The following is a 24490-nucleotide window of genomic DNA, read 5'->3' as shown; positions in this document are numbered from 1 at the left end:
GGATGAAACCTTCACAGAGTGCTAACTTTGGAACCCAGAAGACATACTAGGGGGTTGAGGTCCCGGTCGGACCTCCCGTTGGTGTACACTGGGTAGAACTTTGACCTGGGGAGCCTGTTCTGGGCCTTTCACTGGATGGATTTAGACAAAAACTTCACAGAGTGGTAAAATTGCATCCCAGAAGACATACTAGGGAGTTGAGGTCCCAGTCAGGCCTCCCATTAATATACGCTGGGCAGAACTTTGACTCAGGGAGCCTATTCTGGGCCTTCCCCTGGATGTATTTGGATGAAAACTTCACAGAGGGGTGGTAATTGATCTGAGATGCCTAATGGAGTTGTTGGGGTCCCAGTCGGACATCACGACGGAGTGCACTGGGCAGAAATTTGATACAGGGAGCCTGTTTTGGGCCTTCCACTGGATGGATTTGGACAACATCACTTACTAAAACTTAACAACTTCAAGATTTAAACCCAGGCAACGGGTACTTCAGCTAGTACTATATAATCTAAACAAAAGCATATACATTGTATATGTTTCTAGGACTCCTCCCTCTCCTGCACTCCCCAAATGCAGTCTGTCTCCTAATCTTGCTGCTTTCACCTTCGCAATAACTCTTTTTTTGGTTTTGAAACAAACAGGTAAGAGTGCCATGCATGCTGATCCTTTACAGTTAACTTTCCTTTGTGTTCCAGTTTTGAATAATAACACCTTGCATTTCTGGATCAAACATCAACTGGGTTTTGACATTAAACCTAATTAGCATTTGGCATTTTGCACAAGAGCTTCAACCGAGGTCCACAAAATACATACTGTATATGTCCAGTAATCCTTAACATATAATTCATCCAGACTCTGCTTTGCTTTTGATCCAAACAGTTGCAACTTCAATATTTTCTAGCCCCCTAAGTCCTTATCTTGGCAGTGTCATATTTATTCCATCATATGTAAGACCAGTGAAATTTTGGGAAGAAAACAATAAGTAAGTATCTCACACACCAGTCATTTAACTGTGTGAATATTTGGCTCAAATAACAGGTGCAGAAGGATTTGTAGGCGAAGATAAACAGCTTGTTTCTAACAGCTAATGCAGAGTTTCCCAAAGGCGGTCCTCAAGGCTCCCCAACAGTTCAGGTTTTAGAGATATCCATGGTTGAGCACAGCTGGCTAAATCAAATTGACTGAGGTACTAATTAAGTCACCTGTGCTAAACCATGGATATCTCTAAAACCTGAACTGTTGGGGAGCCTTGAGGACCGCGTTTGGGAACCTCTGAGCTAATGCATGATTTGAAGTAGAGAAACAAAAGATAAGGTTCAGCTGCAGCATTCATAATTGACTTCGGGGGAATAACCTTGTTACTGGCAGGCCAGATACAGGAGATTACAGTAATCGAGGCGGAAAATTATAGTATCATACAGTATATCAAAGCATTATAGTATCATATATCAGAGCATTATAGTATCATATATATCAGAGCTTGGTGGAATCTTGTGTGAAGAAGAAACATTCTGGAGATATTAGATGTACTGTAGTAAATAAAGTTCTGAGTGGAAGGTGTGTTCACTGACAGTGAACGTTGGCAGTAGGTAGAATGACTTATTGTATAACAGATAAACTATAAGTAGAGAAATCTGTACAAAATAAAGACCAGCCTTTACAGAAGTTTTGGATGATATTTTGTTCATTTGTTATGTTCATTACATGTTACTCATGCAATATCAATGGAAACTGAGAAGAATTTAGGGGTTAAACAAACTGACCATGAAGGTTTTTTTTTATTTTAATTATTTGCTCTTTTTTGGAATTAGTTTTTTTTAATGGCAAAAAGTCTTTGTAGCTTGCACCTGCCAAGGCACAATTCACATAATTGGCAGGTCAGCAAACCACGATGACTTTCTGCTACGGAAAAAAAATTAAACCAAGAAAGAGATTGTGAAAAAGATACAGTTGGTAATCTAAATCGTCAGTTTTAGTGGATGCTACATAATGATTAGATTAAAGTCTACCTTTGAGTCAGCTTTCACTAATTTGCCTAATAAACAGAATTGAGGTGGAGTAAAGGGGGGTATCCACTAGGCGATATTGGCAAGCGATTACACGATAACGACGTTGTTATCGTGCAATCGCCCACAAATCGGGCATGTAAATGGCAAAAACGACCAGTGATGCGCGTGCCCGCTGGTCGTTTTTGCCATCTGTCATCGCCTGTACATGTTGGTCTACCTGACGATCCCGTCAGGTTCAGCATGTACGAGGAGCAATAGAAAGCACCTACTGTTCTCTTCTTGCTGCCGCCGGACCTCTCTGCAATACGCGGGAAAGATAACAGTCACAGAATGATGACGCCGGACACTCACAACATGTGAGTGTCAGGTGTCATCAGGCTGTGACTGTTTGTTTCCCTTCCCGTGTGTTGCAGAGAGGTCCGTGTCTTGATCTCATGCTGCCTAGACTGAACGAGTGAACGTTCAGTCTAGGCACATCACTAGTTATACAAACGAGAGCACGATTGCAAAGTCATATTCGTGCTCTCGTTTGTGTATATATAGTAGTGAATACCCGCCTTAAGAATTCAAATCAATCTCTTAAGGGGAAAAATAAACAAAAAGTTAAAGAGTATGGAAAAGACCTTTAACCCATGTTGTAATTACAAAAAAACAGCAATAACTACACACGGACCAGAACAAAATAAAATATCAAATTGTTAACATTTACATATGATACATAAAGAGTTGTGAACCTGAACTTTTCAGGATGCCCGATAATTGCAGGTATCATTTTAGTATTAGAAACAGAGGATTTTAGAGGTTTGAAGGTTATGCCATTATATCTTAGGGCACAAACTATAGAGGGAAAAGCAGGGTCTACCAATAGCTCAGTTAAGTAATGTAAGAGCCATGTCAAGCTGATGTGAGAAGATGGTTGTGTGCAGTGGATCTCTATATGGAACAGTTCGTACATTTAGCTTGTTATTTTTCTTATAAATATAAGAAAAATATTTAATTTTCTTCTATCCCTAGCACCAAGAGACTTGACAATATGAATCGAAGACTTCAAAGTCAGATCGAAAATAATTCAGGTATCTGTATAATTTAATCTAAACGCACACACACACACACATATATATATATATATATATATATATATCTTTTTATTGTATCCGAAGCACATGCCAGCCATAAATGGTATACATAAAACAGTGGTCGCAAAAACAAATAAGGTTTTAGATTCCATACAAGTATGCAATTGCATATGCATATACTCCTAGAGGTGGCCCCTAATTAGGGTTGGCACCTTTCAAAGTATCAGGGCTGGACAATTCCTCCTACTTGTGCCTGACCTGTCAGTCAGCCGGATCCAAGATGGTGCCTGCCTCTGTGCGCCTGCGCCAAGTGTAGCTGCAATCTCGGCCCAGAGCAGCAGAGCCGGAGCAGGTAGAGAGGGCTCACAGGCACGCACAGCACAGCGGTTGGATGATCAGTGGTGAGTGGCTAGAATCTAGCCGCTAGATCTTTCAAAATCGGCAAAAGGCGGGACAATATGCCCTTTGTCTGGGATCCGGGACAATGCGCTAAAATCCTGGACAATCCAGCCGAAAACTGGACGGGTGGTAACCCTGCTAGCAATGGACTCAGATTATGCTGTAATTTACACTGTAAATGTGCTTGTTTTTTTTGTTAATTAATTTTGTTAGTTATAAAATATATCTTATTGCGGCCGTGGAGCATCTTAGAGATATACTTGTTTCTCATCAAATAAATGCAGTGGGGTCAGGGGTGGATGTGTGCCAAACAATACATATCTAAACTCTGGTGGGCTGTATCTACCACATCTACTACTGAGTTACCCGATCATTTCCACATGACTAGTTAAAAGATGACCTCACACATGCTCATAGTAGTTATTTGTAATCATATTCTAACTACATTTACCAGTGTGTCCAATAATGATATGATAAATTATGGTTAGGTGATTAATGGACATTGCAGTAGTTTGGTGACATATGTTGCTATATCAGACCAATTTCTCAATATCAGATGCAATGTTGCAAAGTGTATGGCCAACGTTATTACCTTCAAAGCGCAAGAAATTGAGTTATATCAGACAGATAATGTTTGAACAGAATGTTTGTCTTATTGTGTTTTCACCAGAATGTGATATTAATCACTTAACTGGCTAATATTTTTTCCAAAAACCGTTCAGAAATTGACTATTTTAGGTTAAGAATATCTATTTATAATTTATCCAGCACAATTTACAAACATTTTTTTTAAACACATAAAATTAATATTGCGTTATTAAATATCAGTCAATGATATATCAGACTATCGATGATCGGACCTTCACAACTTTGCATTTCCCTCATAGCTGCTCAGGGGAGCAGCCGCCAAGTATACACTGGGAGGCTTAGGGCTGGTCACTTACATTTCCCCAGCGGCTGCTCCTCTCTGCAGCCGCTGTGTCGGGGGTCCTGCCATTCTACCCAATCAGCAGAAATTGTCAGCACGGCAGACCCTGGTTGGAGGGTGCAGGGATGCAGAAGGGCCGGAGGTCCCTCTGCCATTGGCGGCTGCTGACCAGTATGCGTTTACGACTGGTCGCATTTTTGTGCAATCCCTGGTGTGGTCACAAACACTGTGACCATGCCAGGCAAGTGGTTAATAAAATAACTTGGCCCTTGACCAGAATTTTTGAGATCTGTCAAAGTGTCAATTCTGTCCTGCCAGTAAAATTGTAACTGTAATTTAACATTATTGGCCAAAAATGTATAAGTACTAACATTTCTAAAAATGCACTAACACTGGGTAACCACTGGATTATTCCATTGCCTGAACATTTAAAATCACACCTGTTTAGTCTTTATACTGTGTATACACTGTATTAAAAAAAAGATGAATCCTTATTTTGAAAGAAAATATAATAAACTTACTAAGAACAATCAACTGTACAATTCAAGTGGAGAAAGTACAGTCGATGGCTTTTGGATGAAAAGATAAAAATGTTTTTCTACAAATTAAACTCATGAATCTACAGATGTATCCTAATACACCTAGCTTCAATACACCATGCAGCGCAAGATACCTGGCGTATTTAGGCTAGGTGCATTAGTGCACATCTGTAAAAAAATACATTCATTGCAAGCAACTGCAGAGCCTACATAATTTAAGGAAAAAAAACCTTGCAAAACAGGCCCCTAACTTTTCAGTATACATTGGCAGTAGAAATAAAGGTGATAAGCGTCTTTAAATGTAATAGTCAGGACTGGTTCCCTGTGTTCTTGACGCATTTCTCTGTAAAACTATGGTTTCTTCAGAAGAGACGTCACAAATGATGTAGGGTCTGATTTTGAAGCCAACAGAGATTAAAGGACCTAATTATTAAGCTTTTGTTTCCCAAAATTATGTAGAAACTGCAGTTTCTGCATAATTTTATGTAACAATCACGGAAATCTCCAGCAATAGACTAATTAGGGCTGCAGACTGCAGTCCACAGTATTATCAATGGGGATTATGATCTGACCCAAGCTTTTTCTAATTTGGCCCCATCAGTTTACGCCATCCTCTGATGGTGTGTCAGCTTTATTCCTATGGAGGCATTCTCGCAGGTTTTTGATGTTAAGATTCCTCTCCCGCAGCCTCTGTCCGGCTCAGAAAACGGACACTGTGCGCATGTGCTTTCTCAGATTCTCCAGTGGAATCTTGAAAATGTGAAAGACTCCACTGATATGCCCAAGTTGTAACTCGCAGTGACAGCAGTTCTCACTGCTCTTCCTGCGAGTTACTATACATTTAGTACATAGTCCGTCGTGATATGGACTTATAATAAACTTCCCTAACCAATTAACAATTGTGATTTACTTCAATTGTTGGTTTGATGAACAGTATTTAATTTCTACTTCAGGGTCCATAGGGTATCCACAGGATACCTTGGGGGTATAGGTGTGACGTCAGTCGCAGGGCACCAAAGAGTTAAGCTTTCAGCCTCCCAGGATGCACTAGGTCCCCCTCCTATACCCCGCCCCCGGGCCAAGGCACCTCAGTTTAGTTAGGTGCCCGGCCGGAGTCGGGTGCACCTGTTGGAGTGGGGGCTAGAAGAGCCCCTGAAGCTTATTCTTCATGCAGCTGTGGCTGCACATCTGGATGAACAGCATGGACAGTCAGTCCTGACGTCCATGCTGTCTTCCCTACACCCCGCCGGTACCAGAACGCCGGTACTGATCCGGGGATGCTGGTGGGCGTCTGGGGTCACAGCTAGCGGTGACCCCAGATGCTCCGGACCATGGCCGGATTCAAGGGGGACAGAGGTAAGCAGCGGGGTCCCGCGGTGGGTCCCCGCTGATCACATGGTCCTAAGTCCCCAGGCAGGGGGCTCCCTGGGGACTGGCTGCAGCGTGGAGCCAGGCGACCAACCTGCGCTTCCACTACCCCCTGGGACAGCGGACCGCAGCAGAGCGGTAGCGCTGCGGCGTCCCAGGGGTTAAATGCATGCCAGGGGAGCGCGCCTTCCCTGTCTCACAGCCGGCGCCTCCCCCGCTGCACACAGCCCTCTCTGCATGCTGCCGACTGGTCCTGTGGCAGCGCTCCTCCCCCAGGCCAGCCTTCTCTCTGCTCCTCGGCGGCCATCTTCTCCAGAACGCATGGTGAACGCTGCTGGAAGCGCTGGACGGAAGCATCGTGGTCTGGGTCCCCCCGCATACCTCTCCTCCGCTGTGGTCAGGTCTGTGTATGCAGCGCTGTGTCCTACCAGGCCCTGTGTCTGTGTAGTTGAGTGATCAGCGCTGTTAGTGCAGGAATTGTTATTTCTCTGCATTGTATGTGACTGTGCTAGCGCTGCTGCCTGTAATCTTTTCTTCATCTAAACTGTCAGCTTTATTACTGTCCCTGTTCTTTCTGCTAAAGCCCTTGCGGTGCGGTGCTGCAGGGTGGTCTCTCGCCTATTTAATACTTAATTGGTGAGAGAGGTCACATACGTGGTGCCATCATGTCTGAAAGTGATTTTCCCCTCCGGCTACAGTGTACCACGTGCAAAGTACCGTTAGCGGAGGGGGAGGGTAGCGCGGAGGGCCTTTGCTGGCAGTGTTTGTCCATGGCGCGGCCTATTACGGTTACAGCACCGGTACAGGAGCCGCCCTGGGCTTGTTTCGCTCAGGCGTTAACAGCTTTAGTGGGCCAGTTAGCTCCGCAGCCCGCGTTTACTCCGATGGGATTGTCCCAGCAGTCTGTGGTGTCGTCACCCATGCAGGGTTTCCCACGACAATTGGTGGTACCCCACAGTCTCCCTATTTCCCCGCTCCCGGGTTCTCAGGAGCCAGCGTGGGTTAACTCCCTGACGAGTTCTGTACAGCACTTGTCGGATGTGTTGCAAGGGGAGTCTGTGATGTGGTCTCATAAAAGGCCGGTGGCGTCTCTGTCCGCTCCTTATGAGGATGACGAAGGGACGTCTGATGATGGGGAGATTCTGGATCCTTACGATCAGGAACCTCTCCATACTAAGGACGCTGATGCTAAGTCCAAAGTATATATTCCTGGACTTATTCGGGCGGTCCGAACAGCCTTGGTGATTGAGGACGAAGTTCCCCCAGCGGCTAAATCTAAGTATGCCTTTTTCAAAGATGTGAAGGGCGATGCCACAGTCTTTCCTCTTTCGGGTCAGTTGGTGGACCATTTAGAGGAGGCGTGGAAACAACCTGGCAAAAGATACCAGCCGCAGAGACGCCTGGCGGTGGCTTATCCGTTCGCGGATAATTACTTTGCGAAGTGGGAATCCCCTCCACAGGTGGATTCTCACGTGACCCGTCTTGTCCGTAGTGCCACATTGCCGATGCCATCCATGTCCTCCCTTAAGGATGCTACGGACCGCAAGGTAGAAATCTGCCTGAAGTCCGCTTATTCCCTTGCAGGGGGGGCAGCACGGCCGGCTATGGCCATTTGCTGGGTTGCCAGAGCGATGGAGCGCTGGGCGGATTCATTAGAGGCTTCTTTTGAATCCGACTGTCCGGCCGATCAGGCGGAGTTGATTGGCAATCTCCGTGATTCGGCCACCTACATCAACGAGGCGGCTCTAGACATTAGTACTCTGGTGTCTAGAATTTCTTCAGCAGCGGTAGCTGCTCGTCGCACCTTGTGGCTGCGATCCTGGAAGGCGGACGCAGATTCCAAGAAAGGTCTGGAAGCGTTGCCGTTTACCGGAGAAGTTCTCTTCGGTCCGGATCTGGATAAGATTGTGGCCACGCTGGCGGCAGCCAAATCTGCCTGTCTCCCGTCGGCCGCTGCTCCTTCTGGTTCGGGACCATCGTCCTTTCGGTCATCTAGGGCCCAGGGCAGGCCCAAACCACAGTCGTTTCCTCGACAGGCTGGCCCTAAGAAATCGGTCAAGCCCCGGAAGCAGGCATGGAGTACCAGACGTCCGGCCCCCAAGCCAGATGACAAGCCTGCGGCCTGACGGTCCGGGCCTCCCTTTGGGGGATCCCAGGGTGGGAGGCCACCTGCTACAGTTCGCCCAGTGTTGGTCGACCACTACGACAGACACTTGGGTTCTGGAGGTGGTTTCTCACGGATACGCCCTCTCCTTCCGGCACAGACCCCCGGCTCGCTTCTTCACCACGGGTCTCCCATCAGACCGGAACAAGGCTACGGAGCTGCGGAAGGTATTGCACACTATGCTCCAGGCTGGAGTTATAGTGGCGGTTCCATTCTCCCAGAGGGGCCAGGGTTTCTATTCAAATCTATTTTTGGTACAGAAACCCAATGGGTCATATCGTCCGATTCTCAACCTCAAAGCACTCAACAAGTCTTTGCGGGTCCCGAAGTTTCGGATGGAGACCCTACGGTCCATCATTCTGGCGCTGGAACCTGGGGACTACTTGGTGTCATTGGACATACAGGACGCTTACCTGCATGTCCCTATTCTTTGGCGCCATCAACAGTTCCTCAGGTTCGCAATCAGCAGCGACCACTTCCAGTTTCGGGCGTTACCTTTTGGCCTGGCAACAGCACCACGTGTTTTCACCAAGGTGATGGCGGTCATGGCGGCTTCTCTGCGGCTGCAGGGAGTCCGCATGTTGCCGTATTTGGACGACCTGTTATTGGTGGCAGGATCTCCAGAGCTCCTGTTACGCCACTTGGACCTGACCATTGCACTGCTGCAACGGCACGGCTGGCTAATCAACTGGCAGAAGTCCACTCTAATCCCGTCTCGGAGGATTCTGCATCTTGGAGCCTTATTGGACTCGGGACAGCAAAGGATCTTCGTGACGGAGGACAAGATCTCTGCTTTACAGTCAAGGGTGCGCAGTTGTCTGCACAGCCGCCGGGTGTCCTTACACTCGGCGATGAGGTTACTGGGCTCCATAGTGTCGGTGTTCGACATGGTGGAATACGCCCAGGTTCACTCCAGACCTCTGCAGCACCTGATCCTGTCCAAGTGGAACGGGCTGACTCAGTCTCTGAAGTCCCAGACGATTGTGCTCACCCAGGAGGTTCGCCTGTCCCTTACGTGGTGGTTACAGACGACCCACCTCAACAAGGGACGTCCGTTCTGGGTTCCAAATTGGGTCCTGTTGACAACGGACGCCAGTCTTCGGGGCTGGGGAGCAGTTTCGGGTCCACACTTGTTCCAGGGCAGGTGGACGCCGACAGAAGCGGAGCTTCCAATAAATATCTTGGAACTCCGTGCGGTCTTCAATGCTCTCCAGCAGGCACAGCGGTTTCTCCAGGGTCGCCCGGTGCAGGTCCAGTCGGACAACGCTACCACCGTGGCCTACATAAACAGGCAAGGAGGAACTCGCAGTCGGGCGGCTCTCGTAGAGGTCTCTCGGATCCTGGTTTGGGCGGAGCGCAATCTTCCGGCCATATCAGCGGTCTTCATCCCGGGAGTGCTCAATTGGGAGGCGGACTTTCTAAGTCGCCAGGACGTTCATCCGGGGGAATGGTCCCTGCACCCGGACGTTTTTCAACTACTGGTGGACAGGTGGGGTCTTCCAGAAATCGACCTCATGACGTCCCGGCACAACAACAAGTTGCCGGTGTACGGGTCTCGCACAAGAGACGAAGGGGCGTCTCTGGTGGATGCTCTGTCCGTCCGGTGGACGTTCCGGTTCGCATACCTGTTCCCTCCGGTCTCCCTTCTTCCACGGGTAATCCGGAAATTCAAACAGGAAGGAGGGACGCCCCTGTTGATAGCTCCCGCGTGGCCCAGACGGCACTGGTTCTCAGACCTTCAGGGTCTGTCCGTGGACATTCCTCTGCGGTTGCCGCTACGACCGGACCTTCTGTCTCAGGGTCCTTGCCTTCACCCGGACCTGACTCGGCTGTCTTTGACGGCGTGGCTGTTGAGACGGCCATGCTGAGGTCCCGGGGGTTTTCCAGCTCTGTGGTGCGTACCATGTTGCGAGCTCGGAAACCGTCTTCCGCGAGGATATACCATCGCGTGTGGCATACGTTCTTCCAGTGGTGTCGACCGAGAGGTTATGCACCGCGGGAGTTTCGTCTGTCTCGGATTCTCGCCTTCCTGCAAGCGGGACTAGATCATGGGCTTCGCCTTGCTTCTTTGAAGGTACAGGTTTCGGCCCTATCTGTCTGGTTTCACCGTAGGATTGCTACAATCCCGGATGTGCGCACGTTTATGCAGGGTGTTCTCCGCATTCAGCCGCCCTTTGTTCCACCTGTGGCGCCTTGGGATTTGGCTGTGGTCCTGAGGGCTCTCCAAGGACCGCCGTTTGAACCACTGGGCTCAGTGGATCTTAAATGGCTAACAGCTAAGACTGTTTTCCTTCTGGCCATTGCTTCGGCCAGACGTGTTTCTGAGTTAGGGGCTCTTTCTTGTAGACCCCCTTTCTTGGTTTTTTATGGGAACAGGGCAGTGCTCCGCACTCGGCCCGAGTTTCTTCCCAAAGTTGTTTCCCAGTTTCATATTAACGAGGAAATAGTTGAGGACTTATGTTGACCGCACTTCTTCGTTTAGGAAGTCGGACGCTTTGTTTGTCCTCTTTGGCTTCCGTAAAAAGGGTTGGCCTGCTTCAAAGCAAACTTTGGCAGCCTGGATCCGTATGGCTATTTCTGAAGCTTATCTTCATGAAGGCCTACCGGTCCCTCCTTCTCTGAAGGCTCATTCCACTAGGTCTGTGGGTCCTTCGTGGGCAGCTCGACGTGATGCCTCGGCAGTTCAGATCTGCAAGGCTGCTACGTGGTCTTCTGTCCATACCTTCGTGAGGTATTACAGGTTTGACACCTTCGCCTCTCAGGATGCTTCCTTCGGGCGGCGGATTCTCCTTTCTGCACAGGAGCGTCCCCACCCTTAAAGGATACTGCTTTGGGACATCCCCAAGGTATCCTGTGGATACCCTATGGACCCTGAAGTAGAAAATATGAGATATGGTAAGAACTTACCCTTGTTATCTCTATTTCTACGAAGTCCATAGGGTTCCACAGGACTCCCGCCCTGTCGCACCTGTGCTGCAGATGGGCTTTGCTCTGGTCACCGGTTTTCCATCTCCCTCTGGTGAGAATGTGATTCTTGTATGTGTCCAGATCTTTGTTCTCTCTCTTCCTTCTCCTCCTCCGGCCTATGGCTTGGTAACTAACTGAGGTGCCTTGGCCCGGGGGCGGGGTATAGGAGGGGGACCTAGTGCATCCTGGGAGGCTGAAAGCTTAACTCTTTGGTGCCCTGCGACTGACGTCACACCTATACCCCCAAGGTATCCTGTGGAACCCTATGGACTTCGTAGAAATAGAGATAACAAGGGTAAGTTCTTACCATATCTCATATTATTTGCTTAATTAATATTAATAATATTTGTTTAATGTTTTTGATTTATCAACATTGACATGTTGCTAATATAATTTAAACAGAATTTTATATATATTAAATTATTTTATTTAATAATTTATTGATATTATCACTATTTTACTTGTCTTCACATATAACATTTATTAAGATCTGTGACATATTTTACAGTTTATCCCACTCTGCTCCATCTGATTAATGCTTTCTTTATTGACCATGCGTATATTCTATGAATGTGGGCATATTTAAAAAAAATTATCTTTTTGCTACTTTTATACATATGCAATAATGAATAATATACAGTATCTGCTGTATTATAGAAGTTTTTCTTTCTTGAAATTAGGTTGAATACAGAATGCATTTTTTGCTATGAAAATAAATGTTAAAAGGCTTTTCTTATACTTATTACCTAGTTGGGTATATAATTGTATCCGTGTATATATATATATATATATATATATATATATATATATATAGATAGATATATATGTTATATACTAGATCTGTCAGTTGAATGCCATCTTTCATAACTCCAAAAAAACAGACACAATAATGAAAGATAAAAGTACATTTATTTAAAAATATTCCTACACTTTTTACATTTGTAAATTAAACTTATTGAGTGAACATTGTACACATTTGTTCAAAACAACATTAAAAAGACCAGATTTTATTTGGTATTTATTCAATCTGATTGTTTCCTTCTTGTATTTGGACTTTGATAAAGATCAGATTTTGTTTCTGCTCAAATAAATAAAATAAAACCCAGACGATTATAAAAAATACACATACACTGCCTATTGCTTTTCATTAATTGTAATTCTTATCAGGCTGTTATTTCTTTTGTACTTATTTTACATTTATTTCGTTCCAGGAAATGATGACAACTTAAACTCAGTTTTTTATGAGCACCTAGCAAGATCCCTTCAGCATTCATTGTGTGGAGACTTGATATTAGGACGATGGGGAAATTATGCTTCCGGTGACTGTTTCATTTTAGCATCTGATTATTTAAATGCATTTGTCCATTTGGTAGAAACTGGAAATGGTCTTGTTACTTTCCAGCTACGAGGACTTGAATTTAAAGGTAAGGGGATTATGGATAAACGGCAAATCTGTCATCTGTCTCTCCTCTCTGTCCCCCTCACCTCCCACCTGTATCTCATCTCAACCCCCCGCACTCTTCGACTCTCACCTCTTTCTTCCCCCAATCTTGTCTCCTTCTTTTTCATCTCTGTTTTTCTCAACCCTTCATATCCTTCTCTCTTATGTCAGTCCCGCTCATCTCCCCATCTCACTCTTTTTCATCTCTGTCCCTAATGTCAGTCTCTCGCAACTCGTTCCCAATCCCACCTGGGGTGTGGGTCACAGGCGAAACACTAGTAGGACAGGACTTTTCCCTTCTGTCGGCACCTGCACTTGGCCTCCCCCTCTAGCACACCCCTGGGATCACATGCGAGGGGAGATCCTGGCTGCAGGTGTTGACAGAAGGGAACAGCCCTGTCCTAACAGCGCTGGCGGCAGAAGATGGAAGTGATGCTGAGTCTGAAAGTCTGCCAGCCAGTGAGAGCTGTGAGGGGAGGAAAGGGGTCTAGTCACATGCTGCAGGAGATTATATAATAAATGGTTTCATAGGCATTCTATAGAATTTCGCGAAAGAGAAATGAAGACGGCTCCTTTGTGGGGTATAAAAATTACGTTTCTTTAAAATCCAATTATAGTCCTCTTTCAATGAGAGACAACACAAACATGCTAAAAATAAATATTACTCATACTTTGTGGTTGGGAACTGGCCTCCAAGATAAATATTGTAATACAGGTTTTTTCTCCCATATCCAAAATATGGAATATTCAGAATTTTTGAGAGTAACACCTTTGCTTTTTGATGGTTCAGTGTAAACAAACTTTGTTTAATACACAAAATTCTTAAAAATATTGTATAACATCATTTTCAGGCTGTGTGTATAAAGGTGTATATGCAACATAAATAAATTTTGTGTATGTACTACTAAAACTTTGTTTGATGCACAAAATTATTAAAATATTGTATAAAATTACCTGCAGGCTGTGTATATAAGTTGTGTGATATAGTCGGGGTAGGGGGTCCTTCTCCTGGGGTAGATGAACACCTCCTTACACACAGCAGCCAGGAAACAGCACACCAGTCCAGGGTTTTCATGCAAGCTGGTCGGAACCGGTTTTATTGTGCAATATAAACAACAAAAACAAAATAAACAAAACATAAAAATAAATCCTAGCCCGTCTGGGCACTAACTAAACAGGTTATTCCCTCTCTACAAGTGGCAGGGCCTACTGCCTTACCACAAACACAGCAATTTAAAATATCACAGTGTCTCTGAACAAACCTCAGTGTCTGTTCTCCTCCAGGGTATGTGAGACACTCAACCAAAACTTAACACTGCTTATCTGAGCCACTTCCAGGTGCAACTACTAATCAGCCTGCTCTCAGACTGAAAGGCCCAACACCTGGAATGGCCTGTGGAAGGAGCCCTCCCTTCTATTCTCACATCCACACTCCTGGGACCCATTATCCGGCTGTTACCAAAAGACGCTTCTGGTCTTATTTGGCATAACATACTTTTCCTGGGGTTTTTAAAACACATATGATAGGAATGTGGGGCACACATATATGCCATCCCAGACTTCTCCAGTGCTTCTACCACATATCCCCCAAACAGTGAACACGCAACAAAGCACCTGCATTTGCCAGCTGGCTTCCTGGCCTGTGTTCGACTGTAAACTTAAAGTTCTGCAGTGCCAACAACCACCTTGTTATTCTCCCATTGCTCACTTTGTTCTCTGACATCCATTTCAAAGGGGCATGGTCAGTGATCAACCTGAACTTCTTTCCCATCAAGTAGTACCTGAGAGTTTCTAATGCCACCTTAAAGGCCAACGATTCTTTCTCGACCATAGCATAGTTTATCTCATGTACATTCAACTTCCTGCTTAAGTAACAAATAGGGTGTTCTTCACCTTCTTTACTCTGGGACAGGATCGCTCCTATGCCTACATCTGATGCATCAGTTTGCACAACAAACTCCCTGTCAAAATCAGGGTTCATCAGAACTGGTTGGGTACACAATACAAGTTTTAACCCCTGAAAAGCCTTCTCTGCTTCAGGACTCCAATTAACCATGACTTCCTGTTTGCCTTTGGTAAGGTCAGTTAGTGGGACTGCAATGGTGGCAAAATTGGGTATAAATCTCCTATAATATCCAGTAATCCCTAAGAAGGCTCTTACCTGCTTCTTATTCAGGGGTCATGGACCGTTTTGTATTGTCTCAATTTTATGAAGCTGTGGCTTTATCAATCCTCCACCAATGGTGTATCCTAAATACTTTACTTCTTCCATCCCTAGGCAACACCCTTTTGGGTTGGCTATCAATCCTTGATGGAGTCCAATACTACTTGCACTCTGGGCAAGTGAGTCTGCCAATCAGGACTATGAATGACCACACCATCTAGATAAGCAGCAGTATACTGTCTATGGGGTCTTAGAATTCTACCCATCATCCTTTGAAAGGTAGCCGGTGCCCCATGTAACCCAGAGGGCAACATCTTGTATTGGAACAACCCTTCTGGTGCAGAAAAGGCTGTCTTTTCTTTGGCATTCTCAGTTAACGGCACTTGCCAATACCCTTTGGTTAAGTCTAGAGTGGTTAAATACCTGGCTGTTCCAAGTTTTTCAATTAGTTCATCCACCCTAGGCATAGGGTAGGCATCAAACTTTGACACACTGTTCAACTTTCGGAAATCGTTGCAGAAACGCACACTCCCATCAGGCTTTGGAATAAGCACAGACTTGACCTCTCACTATGCAATTCTTCAATTACACCTAATTCCAACATTTTTTTAATTTCTTTAGATACTGATTCTCTTTGGGTTTCTGGTAACCTATAGGGCTTTAGGTTAATCTTAACCTCTGGGTCAGTGATTATGTCATGTTTAATGACTGTGGTTTTGCCTGGTTTATCTGAAAACAAAACCCTATTTCTGCTAAGAAATTCCTTAACTTCCTGCTGTTGGACTGCTGACAGGGTTTTAGCTACTGTCACATCGGGAACCAAGGGCCCTGGGTTTACTGGAGGGGCTTGGACGGCTGACAGAGCTGCTGTATCCTTCCAAGATTTTATAAGATTTACATGGTATATCTGTTCTGGCTTTCTTTTCCCAGGCTGGTAAAGGTTATAATTAGCCTCCCCCACTTTTTCCCTGGCTTTTACCAGAGTAGGGTCATTTAACTGCTCCACGGCAAAGACCTCTTTTCTGACTTCAAGATCAGGCAGATGACCAGCTGGCTCAATAACACTTCCCATCTCAGTAGGAGACACATCACTTGGTGAGCCACCATCATTCTCAGATTCTGAAGAAACTCCCTCTGCTACTGCATCAGTAACCTTCTCAAATGGGTCGGGGTTATTTACTTCTATAACAAATCGGCTTTCCCACTACTTCCAGAAGTGAGCAAAGTCTCTCCCCAATATTGCATCATACATCAAGCCATGCACCAAGCTCACAGAGACTATTGCGAAACCACATTGTGTTTCTATGTTCACCTCTGCAGTAACATAATAGCGAGTATCCCAATGTATGCTGGTCACACCAACAGTTTTCCCCTTACGCTTCAAGGGGTTCACAAGTTCAGCTTTCACCAGTGTAACCAGGCTACCAGAATCTAACAGAGCCTCTACTCGGTTGCTTTCTACAGTAACTATACACATTTGCTTATCTGTCCCAGCCTGTTGGTCAGCAGTACAGGCTGGCTGTGCAAAAAAAACATTCTGCGATTGACATAAGCAGTATCACATTGCATAGGTTCAGAGGTAAGTGAACAATTAGCAGAGATATGGCCCAAATCACCACATCGGAAACATTGAATCCTACTATTATCAAGTCTATTACAGAGTAGGAACCTTCCTGGCCTGGCCGGCCTTTCTCCAGGTTCCAAACCCTCAGTCTTAAGTACATTCCACCGCCCAGCACCCTTCTCCCCTGGAACAGTCTTACCAGTGATCACGGGAGATCGCCATAGAGGAATCGGGGCTCGGTGGGCACACTCAACAGTTCCTCAGCCGCCACATACCTCTCCACCAGTTCAACCAATTGGTCTGCTGTGTTAGGGTCTCCATGGCTCACCCACTTGCGTAGAGTTGCAGGTAGAGACCGCAGATATCGATCCATAATGACCCTTTCCACGATCTGTGGTCCTGTTAGAATTTCTGGCTGTAGCCATTTAGTGATGGATGAGGTCATGCATTTGCAAGCGTGGAGGCTTTTCTGTTTGGAACTCCCAGCGGTAGACTCGTTGGGCACGAAAAAATACTGTGACTCCCAATCGAGTTAAGATTTCCTGTTTCAATTTAACATAGTCTTTCACATTAGCCAAGCACAAGTCATAGTATGCTTTCTATGGTTCTCCAGACAAGAAGGGTGCCACAAGACATGCCCACTGCTCTTTAGGCCAATTCTCTTTTTCTGCGGTTCTTTCAAAGGGCGTAAGATACGCTTCCACATCATCGTTCTGGATCATCTTTTGCAGAATGTGACTGGCCCGTATGGTGTGAGTGTGAGTTGGAAGAGCAGGGGAAGCATCTCCAGACCGGTCTACTAGCTGTTGTACCACCTCTCTTAAGGCCTGGCAGGTTTCCTCTATGGCGACTTGCTGAGTTCTGTTAGTTTCCTGCTGCGCTCTGGTAGCTTCCTGCTGAGCCCTTTTAGATTCCTGCTGGGCTCTGGTAGCTTCTTGCAGAACCTTGTTAGCTTGGAGCAAGGCCTTAACAATGTCCATGTTGTCTTTAGGTGTAGGTTGGAAGTGGAATCTTGCTTCTCTAAGCATCTACCAATGCCACCTTTATGGATTTCATAAAACACAGATTGACATCCAAACAACAAATTGGTGTCTGTCTCTTTAAATTTTCAATGCAAAACTTTTTCTCTTGCTGCAGTTTTCAGTGTGTCTGCCCGCATTCTCCACCACTTGTGATATAGTCGGGGTAGTCCATCTGCCCCAGGAGGGGCAGATGGACACCTCCTTACACACTCCTGGGGCAGATGGACACCTCCTTACACACAGCAGCCTGGAAACATCACACCAGTGCAGAGTTTTCATGCAAGCTGGTCGGAACGAGTTTTATTGTGCAATATAAACAACAACAAAAAAAACACATCAAAATAAATCCTAGCCCGTCAGGGCACTAACTAGACAGGTTATTCCCTCTCTACAAGTGGCAGGGCCTACTGCCTTACCACAAACACAGCACAGCACTTCCAAATAACACAGTGTCTCTGAACAAACCTCAGTGTCTGTTCTCCCCCAGGGTATGTGAGACACTCAACCAAAACCTAACATAGCTTATCTGAGCCACTTCCAGGTGCAACTACTAATCAGCCTCCTCTCAGACTGAAAGGCCCAACACCTGGAATGGCCTGTGGATGGAGCCCTCCCTTCTCTTCTCACATCCACACCCCTAGAACCCATTATCCGGCTTTTACCAAAAGCCGACACTTCTGATCTGTTTGGCATAACAGACTTTTCCTGGGGTTTTAAAACACATATGATAGGAATCTGGGACACACATATATGCCATCCCAGACTTCTCCAGTGCTTCTACCACAGTTGTATATGAAACAAAAATCATTATGTGTTTAGATTTGGGTCCCATTCCCAAGATATCTCATTATGGTATGCAAATATTCCAAAATACGGAATATGCTGATATCCAAAATACTTGGGATATGGGAAACTCAAGCTGTATTGAAATAGAGCAAGAGAGTATTGTGGCGAAATCTAAAAATAGGTTATAACAGAAATATTAATTCAAAGTATCACTTCACATATATTGGTGAATGAATACTGTAGTCCCTTTGGAGCTTAGTTTGCATCTCCCTATTAATTCTGGGGAAATGATAGACTGTAATTGCTGTTTTCAATAAAATGTCCGGTGAGAATCACTTTGTACATCAGATAATCAAAAAGATGAAATTAGTCTTACAATATTATTATCCAGGTATCCTCCCAGTCATCAATCATATAAGTGTCCTGTCAATGAGTTTGTCAAATGTGATGTATATAGTTATTATAGCTAGAATTTGTTTAAGGACTATTCATTTATGTCAATTATCTCAACAAGCGACCAAAAATATATATTCATACAGTTCAAACGATAATCAGGAAGACCAGTCAGGCCCCAATTTGAATACTCTTATTCATACATAGGAAGGAAGATTATACAGTTTTATATTCATATAACCTAATAGCGTATATGTTTTTTTTTACTATCCTGTTAAATCTGAAAAATTGTGCTTATTACCTGGTTAGTTATAAGTGTATCTCATGTATGCCTAACGTAAGCCTGGCATAAATGCTACTGGTGCAGTGCTGAACACATCTTTAAATGTGTTCAACTCATATGGTGTAACTACAGTACGTTATTCTTGCGTCTTTTTTGGAGTTTTTATTGGACGCAATGCGTTTAAGCGGCTTTTGCTCTAAATTATTAATTTTCTGGCTATTTGCAAGGATGTCAGACCAGGGCCGCAAATAGGGGGGGCTAGAGTTGCACGTGCACCGGGTGCCGGAATGCAGGGAGTGAAAAAAAAGCATACTCACAGTGGCTTGGGGGCTGCAGATTCAGAAAATGGCAGCCGCCAAGGAGGAGACAGATACTAGAGGTCCTTACTCAGTGGCAGGCTGGGCCGGGGGGCAGGGTGCCAGATGCCCCCCGGGCCGGTACAATTGTGTGGCACTAGGGCCGCCGGCCGTAAGCTCCTTCCCGTAGTCAGCTGCTTCACTCACTCACCCTCCCCGTCACCGCACCACCTGATGAGGAAGCAGCTGAGACAGGAGCCAGCAGCAACCAATGCATGCCCTGTGAGCCGAGAAGGTCTCACCCAGACGCGATCTAACTCCGCACTGTACCGACACTGTGAGAGCCCAATTAGCAGAGAAGATGGAGGCCGGCCTGTTTTTTTACAAACTACAGCCCAAGTGGGGATCCTGGAGACCTGGACTCCCGCTGCATCTCCTCCTGGACCGCAAGGTACAGTTTAATAACTGGCTGCATGCAGTGACCCATGGCTCATCAGCTCTCATACTCCAAAGAGACCTGCTGCATAACATCTTGTAATAAAGCTGTCAATCATTCACCTTCAACATGCAGCAGAGTGACTGTAATGCATACAGACGAGCAAGCATCTAGTGGTTATGCAAATTTTGGTACCATAAAGAGCCCCAGAAGCATGTATTTGGTGACTGGCAGGGCTTTCTGGGACTTGTAGTTCTCCCGCAGTAGGGGAAATGTAGTTGGCTGAAGCTTTGTCTAATTTCTAATCCTTCTTGAAAATAGACTTCCTGCACTCTACCAGACAGCCCTGAAATGTGTTCGGTGTATCTGATGTTAAATGGCTGCACAGAGGGTGGTTGGTGTTGCATTAAGTGAATTGTTTCCTTGGTCTGTGAGGAGATGGGTTCGATGAAATGTCTCGGTAGTGCCATCATTTGAAGAGTAGCATGTGTTTTATAGTTGTCTGGCACCCATACACAAACCACCTCTGGCAGAATGCTGAATTTAGGGCCTAATTCAGCATGGATTCCTAATTCTACAACAACGTATGTAGTTGCATACTGCGCATACACGACAGTAGCATTGCGCTCACATTGCGATCACACAGACTACGGAAAGCCAACCTAGAGTGAGTAATGTCAGGTCAGAATTTGGGGGTGGTGATGGGGGAGGTGGTCGGAGAAACGCAGACGTGCCTGCCCGTTTGAACACTTACATAGGCGTGCATAAATGAGCCATTGCGACAGCATACGAAGCTTGAATACTTACTGTGTGTGACGAGACTTGCAATATCTGAGTAAGGTCAGACCTACTATAATTGTGCGTGAGGGGCCGATGTTAGCAGTGACAGCCGGGAAGATTCCTCGGCCTGCCTCCTGGCTTTCAGTGTCAGGCTGTGGCACAGTGCAGCTAGCATGAGAAGGGGCCGGCATACTAACACTGTTTCCCCCCTCAAGCTCCCCCACCAGAACAGCTTCCCTTCCTTGGCTCTGCAGTAGCCCCACCCCCAGCTCTCTTCACTTCCTCGCTTCTCTTTCCTCCCTGCTTCTACTGGCACCACACAGAAGAAGGCTGACCCTACTGTAACTGCAGTGCACACCACAGAGGTCTCTCCCACTGTCCCCTTCTCCCCTGCAGTCTCTCCCACTGTCCCCTTCTCCACTGCAGTCTCTGCCAAGGACCCCTTTCTCTGCAATCCCTCCGACTGTCCCCTTATCCCCTGCAGTATCTCTCACTGTCCATTGTGCCCTGCAGTCTCTCCCACGGTCCCCTTATCCCCTGCACTGTAGTCTCCCTCACTGTTTCCATCTCTCCCACTATTTCCTTTTCTCCTGCAGTCTCTCCCACTATTTCCTTTTCTCCTGCAGTCTCTCCCACTATTTTCTTTTCTCCTGCAGTCTCTCCCACTATTTCCTTTTCTCCTTTAGTCTCCTCCACTGTCACTTTTCCACTGCAGTCTTTTTTACTGTCTGAAAAGTTTGAGCTTCATCCCCCTCTCCATATACAGTATGCCTGTACTCCCCCCACATCTGCACCTCTTCCCCCTTTCCATCTGTACCTTTGCCCCCTCCCCATCTGTGCCTATTTCTCCTCCCAGCATGTTTGCCACTGCCCTATTACCACATGGCTGGTGGCTGCAATCAGGTGGCTGGACAGAGGACCAATTGCATTCGTGCCATAAAACTGAACCTAAGGATGAAAGGTAATCACGACTGTCTGTTACTAACAGGCTTATTTCTCACAATCTGCAATTTAAATGTGGATGTGATAAATATTTTACGCCGAAATTTGCAATGTGTAAATTAATAATTTGATGCAAATTTTCTAAAATCTTCTTGCCAGGAGACGGGCTCCGATAAGAGCCTGTCCTGGGGAAGAGCTACGCTATCACAGCTATCACACTGATTTCTAGTTCGGTCCTCGGTATATATACATATATATATATATATATATGTGTGCGTATATATATATATATATATATGTGCGAGTGTGTGTGTGTATATATATATATATATATATATGTGTGTATACAAATATATGTGTGTATGTATATATATATATATATATATATGTATATATACATACATACACGGATGCACATCCAGAGACCAAAGCTTTCCCCTTTACATAAGCACAGCACTCCATGGACTTCAAGGAGATGACCACACCACAATGCATAATATTACCAACATTAAGCCTTGTGCTGTGATTAGTTCCTTGAAGCCCATGGCCTGCTGCCACTCTTCTGCATTTGAGATATATATATTATAGATATGTATTTATATATATATATATATATATATATATCTATAAAATATATATACACATGGCACAGCTGCTCAGCCCCCCTCTCTGCCCACAGTGCCTACCTGCCTGAGCAGGTTACACCTACAATTCGATGCAGCTAATGCTGCTGCTCTCAACTCCTGGGCACTGCAGTGGGCGGGCTGGCGGCTTATCTGGAAGCAGAGCCGACCTCACGGCTCTGCTCCGCAAAGGCCCATGGGTGGAGTGGCCGCGGCTGGGCATGCGCAGAATGCCCTCCCGCGGCTATCTTGTCTCCCACTGTAGCCAATAGCCAGAATGAGCTTCTATACAGAAGCTCATTCTGACCTGGCTCACAGGCAGTCAGCGCGTCACCTGACCGGCTGACTGCTGTACTGCCCGATCGGAGCTGAGCTGAGCTCCGATTGCGGCAGCAATGGGAGGGGAGGGGGAGACAGCGGTGCAAAGGGGGGCAGCGTCGCAGAGGGGGCGGGGGCAGTGTCAGAGCCCTGGAATGCCCCAAGGCACTCCAGTCGCCCCTAGGCATTTGCTTAGAATGCCTATGCCTAGGGCCAGCTCTGGTTGTAGGCTACTTGTAAGTATTTCCCATGTTTCAGGACAAAGGTATACAGGAGACTGTTGTCCTTGTGCTGGTTTCAGGTAAGGCCTGTGCTGTAGGCCTCTCAATGATGGACTGTAGGTTGATTGTTATACACCACAACAGTTCACCTCGCCAGCACCTGTTCAGGGGTCACCTTGAATGTCCTCCTGGTCTCAGGTTATGACACAGTTAGTGGGCAGCCCCCACATTGCCTCCCACTTTGGATTTCCCACAGTGACTACAGCCTGCTATGTTTCCTCTTCCCATATATCCTTCCTGGATGGAGGGTTATGTCCACTCAGTGCAGACTTTGGCTTTTAGCATCTAGCTATCTGCAGATGTTACAGGCGAATAAGGCATCAGCCATCTAAGCATATAAATGGACTGGACCATCCTCTCAGTCCACCCTGCTTTCAGGTTATGATGTATCATCTGAGGAGGCAGAGGATACACAGGATTCTCCCTCTGGGCCTATCTCGGAGAGGAGGTGCATCAATCATCAGTAGATGTTCCTCTCTAGCAGGTGCAGTTAATTCAATCCTCATTATAGAAGATGAGGTTCCTGCTTCTAAAGCCTAATAAACCTGGTGTTTAGACACCAGAAGGTGATTTAGGCTGGATTACTTCAATCTGAACAGAACACTGAGCTTATATGGGAAGCATGGAATACTTTAGATAAACTGTTCCAGATTCCAAAAAGACTGGTATCTTTTTACCCTCTCCCACAGGGAGAGTGCATTAGGTGGGAAATCCCCCTCCCTACTGGGATTTTTACGTGACACCTTCCTAAGGTATTACTCCCCAAAAGTATGTTTGCATAACTCCCCCATCAATTTCTATCTAGGCCCTTGCCCTCTAGTGGAACATTCATGCCCTGCTAAATTAAGGGGTGATAATCCCGTTTCCTTTGGATAACAAGGAAGGAGTTAATAATTTGTTATTGATTCAGAAGCTAAATGGTTCTTTTCTGAATTGCAAATCTCTCAACAGGTTTATCTATGTGCCCTAGTTCCATATGGAGACCCTATGGTCAATTAGGCTGAGGATATCATTGTTCCCTGGACATACAGGATGCATATCTGCATATACCTATTGCCCAAGGGTTTCTGAGTGCTGCTGTTCGTCATGACTGCTCATCTCAGACACCTGCCCATAAAAGCGGCAGGTCAAGGAGTCAGGATACTGCCATACTTGGATGACCTCCTGATATTGGCACAAATTGAGGATGTTTTACATCATCTCCAGCTGACAGTGGCCTGCCTAGAAGAGCACAGCTGGATTGTCAGTTGGAAAAAAACGTTACTTTTTCTAACTCAGCGGATGATACATCTGGGAGTGCTCCTGGATTCTCAGGCACAGAGGATCTTTTTGCCAGTGGAAAAGATTGCAGCTCAACGTTTGATTGCGCCAAAATCAAAGAGTATCAGTCCATTCAGCAATGCAGGTCCTGGGGTCCATGCTTTCCACCTTCGACATGGTGGAATACACCCAGTTCCACTCCAGGCCCTTGCAGCTATTGATTCTCTTTCGTTGGAGCAGTCAGTATCAGTGGATAAAGTCTCAGACGATCCTTCTCTCCCCCAGGGTTCGGCTCTCCCTGGTGGCTTCAGATGGCTCATCTAAACAAAGGTCGCCCTCTGTGGATCCCAAAGTGGGTACTTCTCACCTTGGACACCAGTCTTTGAGGATGGAATGCACTTTCCTGGGAAGGTGAACGTCTCAGGAAAGTCACCTGCCCATAAATATCTTG

General features: G+C 45.9%; 1 protein-coding gene across 1 annotated transcript in view; it reads left to right on the top strand.

Annotated features, from left to right (window-relative positions):
• The window catches only part of PCNX2 (pecanex 2), a 449190-nt gene that overhangs the window by 297094 nt on the left and 127606 nt on the right, over positions 1–24490 (top strand). Inside the window, exons 23-25 of the mRNA XM_088448947.1 lie at positions 853–982; positions 3024–3082; positions 12662–12874. Of these exons, the coding sequence (XP_088305073.1) occupies positions 853–982; positions 3024–3082; positions 12662–12874 (402 nt within the window). The remainder of the gene's footprint in view (positions 1–852; positions 983–3023; positions 3083–12661; positions 12875–24490) is intronic.

The sequence above is a fragment of the Taudactylus pleione genome, unplaced genomic scaffold (genome assembly GCF_031769625.1).
Source record: "Taudactylus pleione unplaced genomic scaffold, aTauple2 ptg000473l, whole genome shotgun sequence".
In the NCBI taxonomy this organism is placed as follows: Eukaryota; Metazoa; Chordata; class Amphibia; order Anura; family Myobatrachidae; genus Taudactylus; species Taudactylus pleione.
This window is presented reverse-complemented; position numbering and strand designations above follow the sequence as displayed.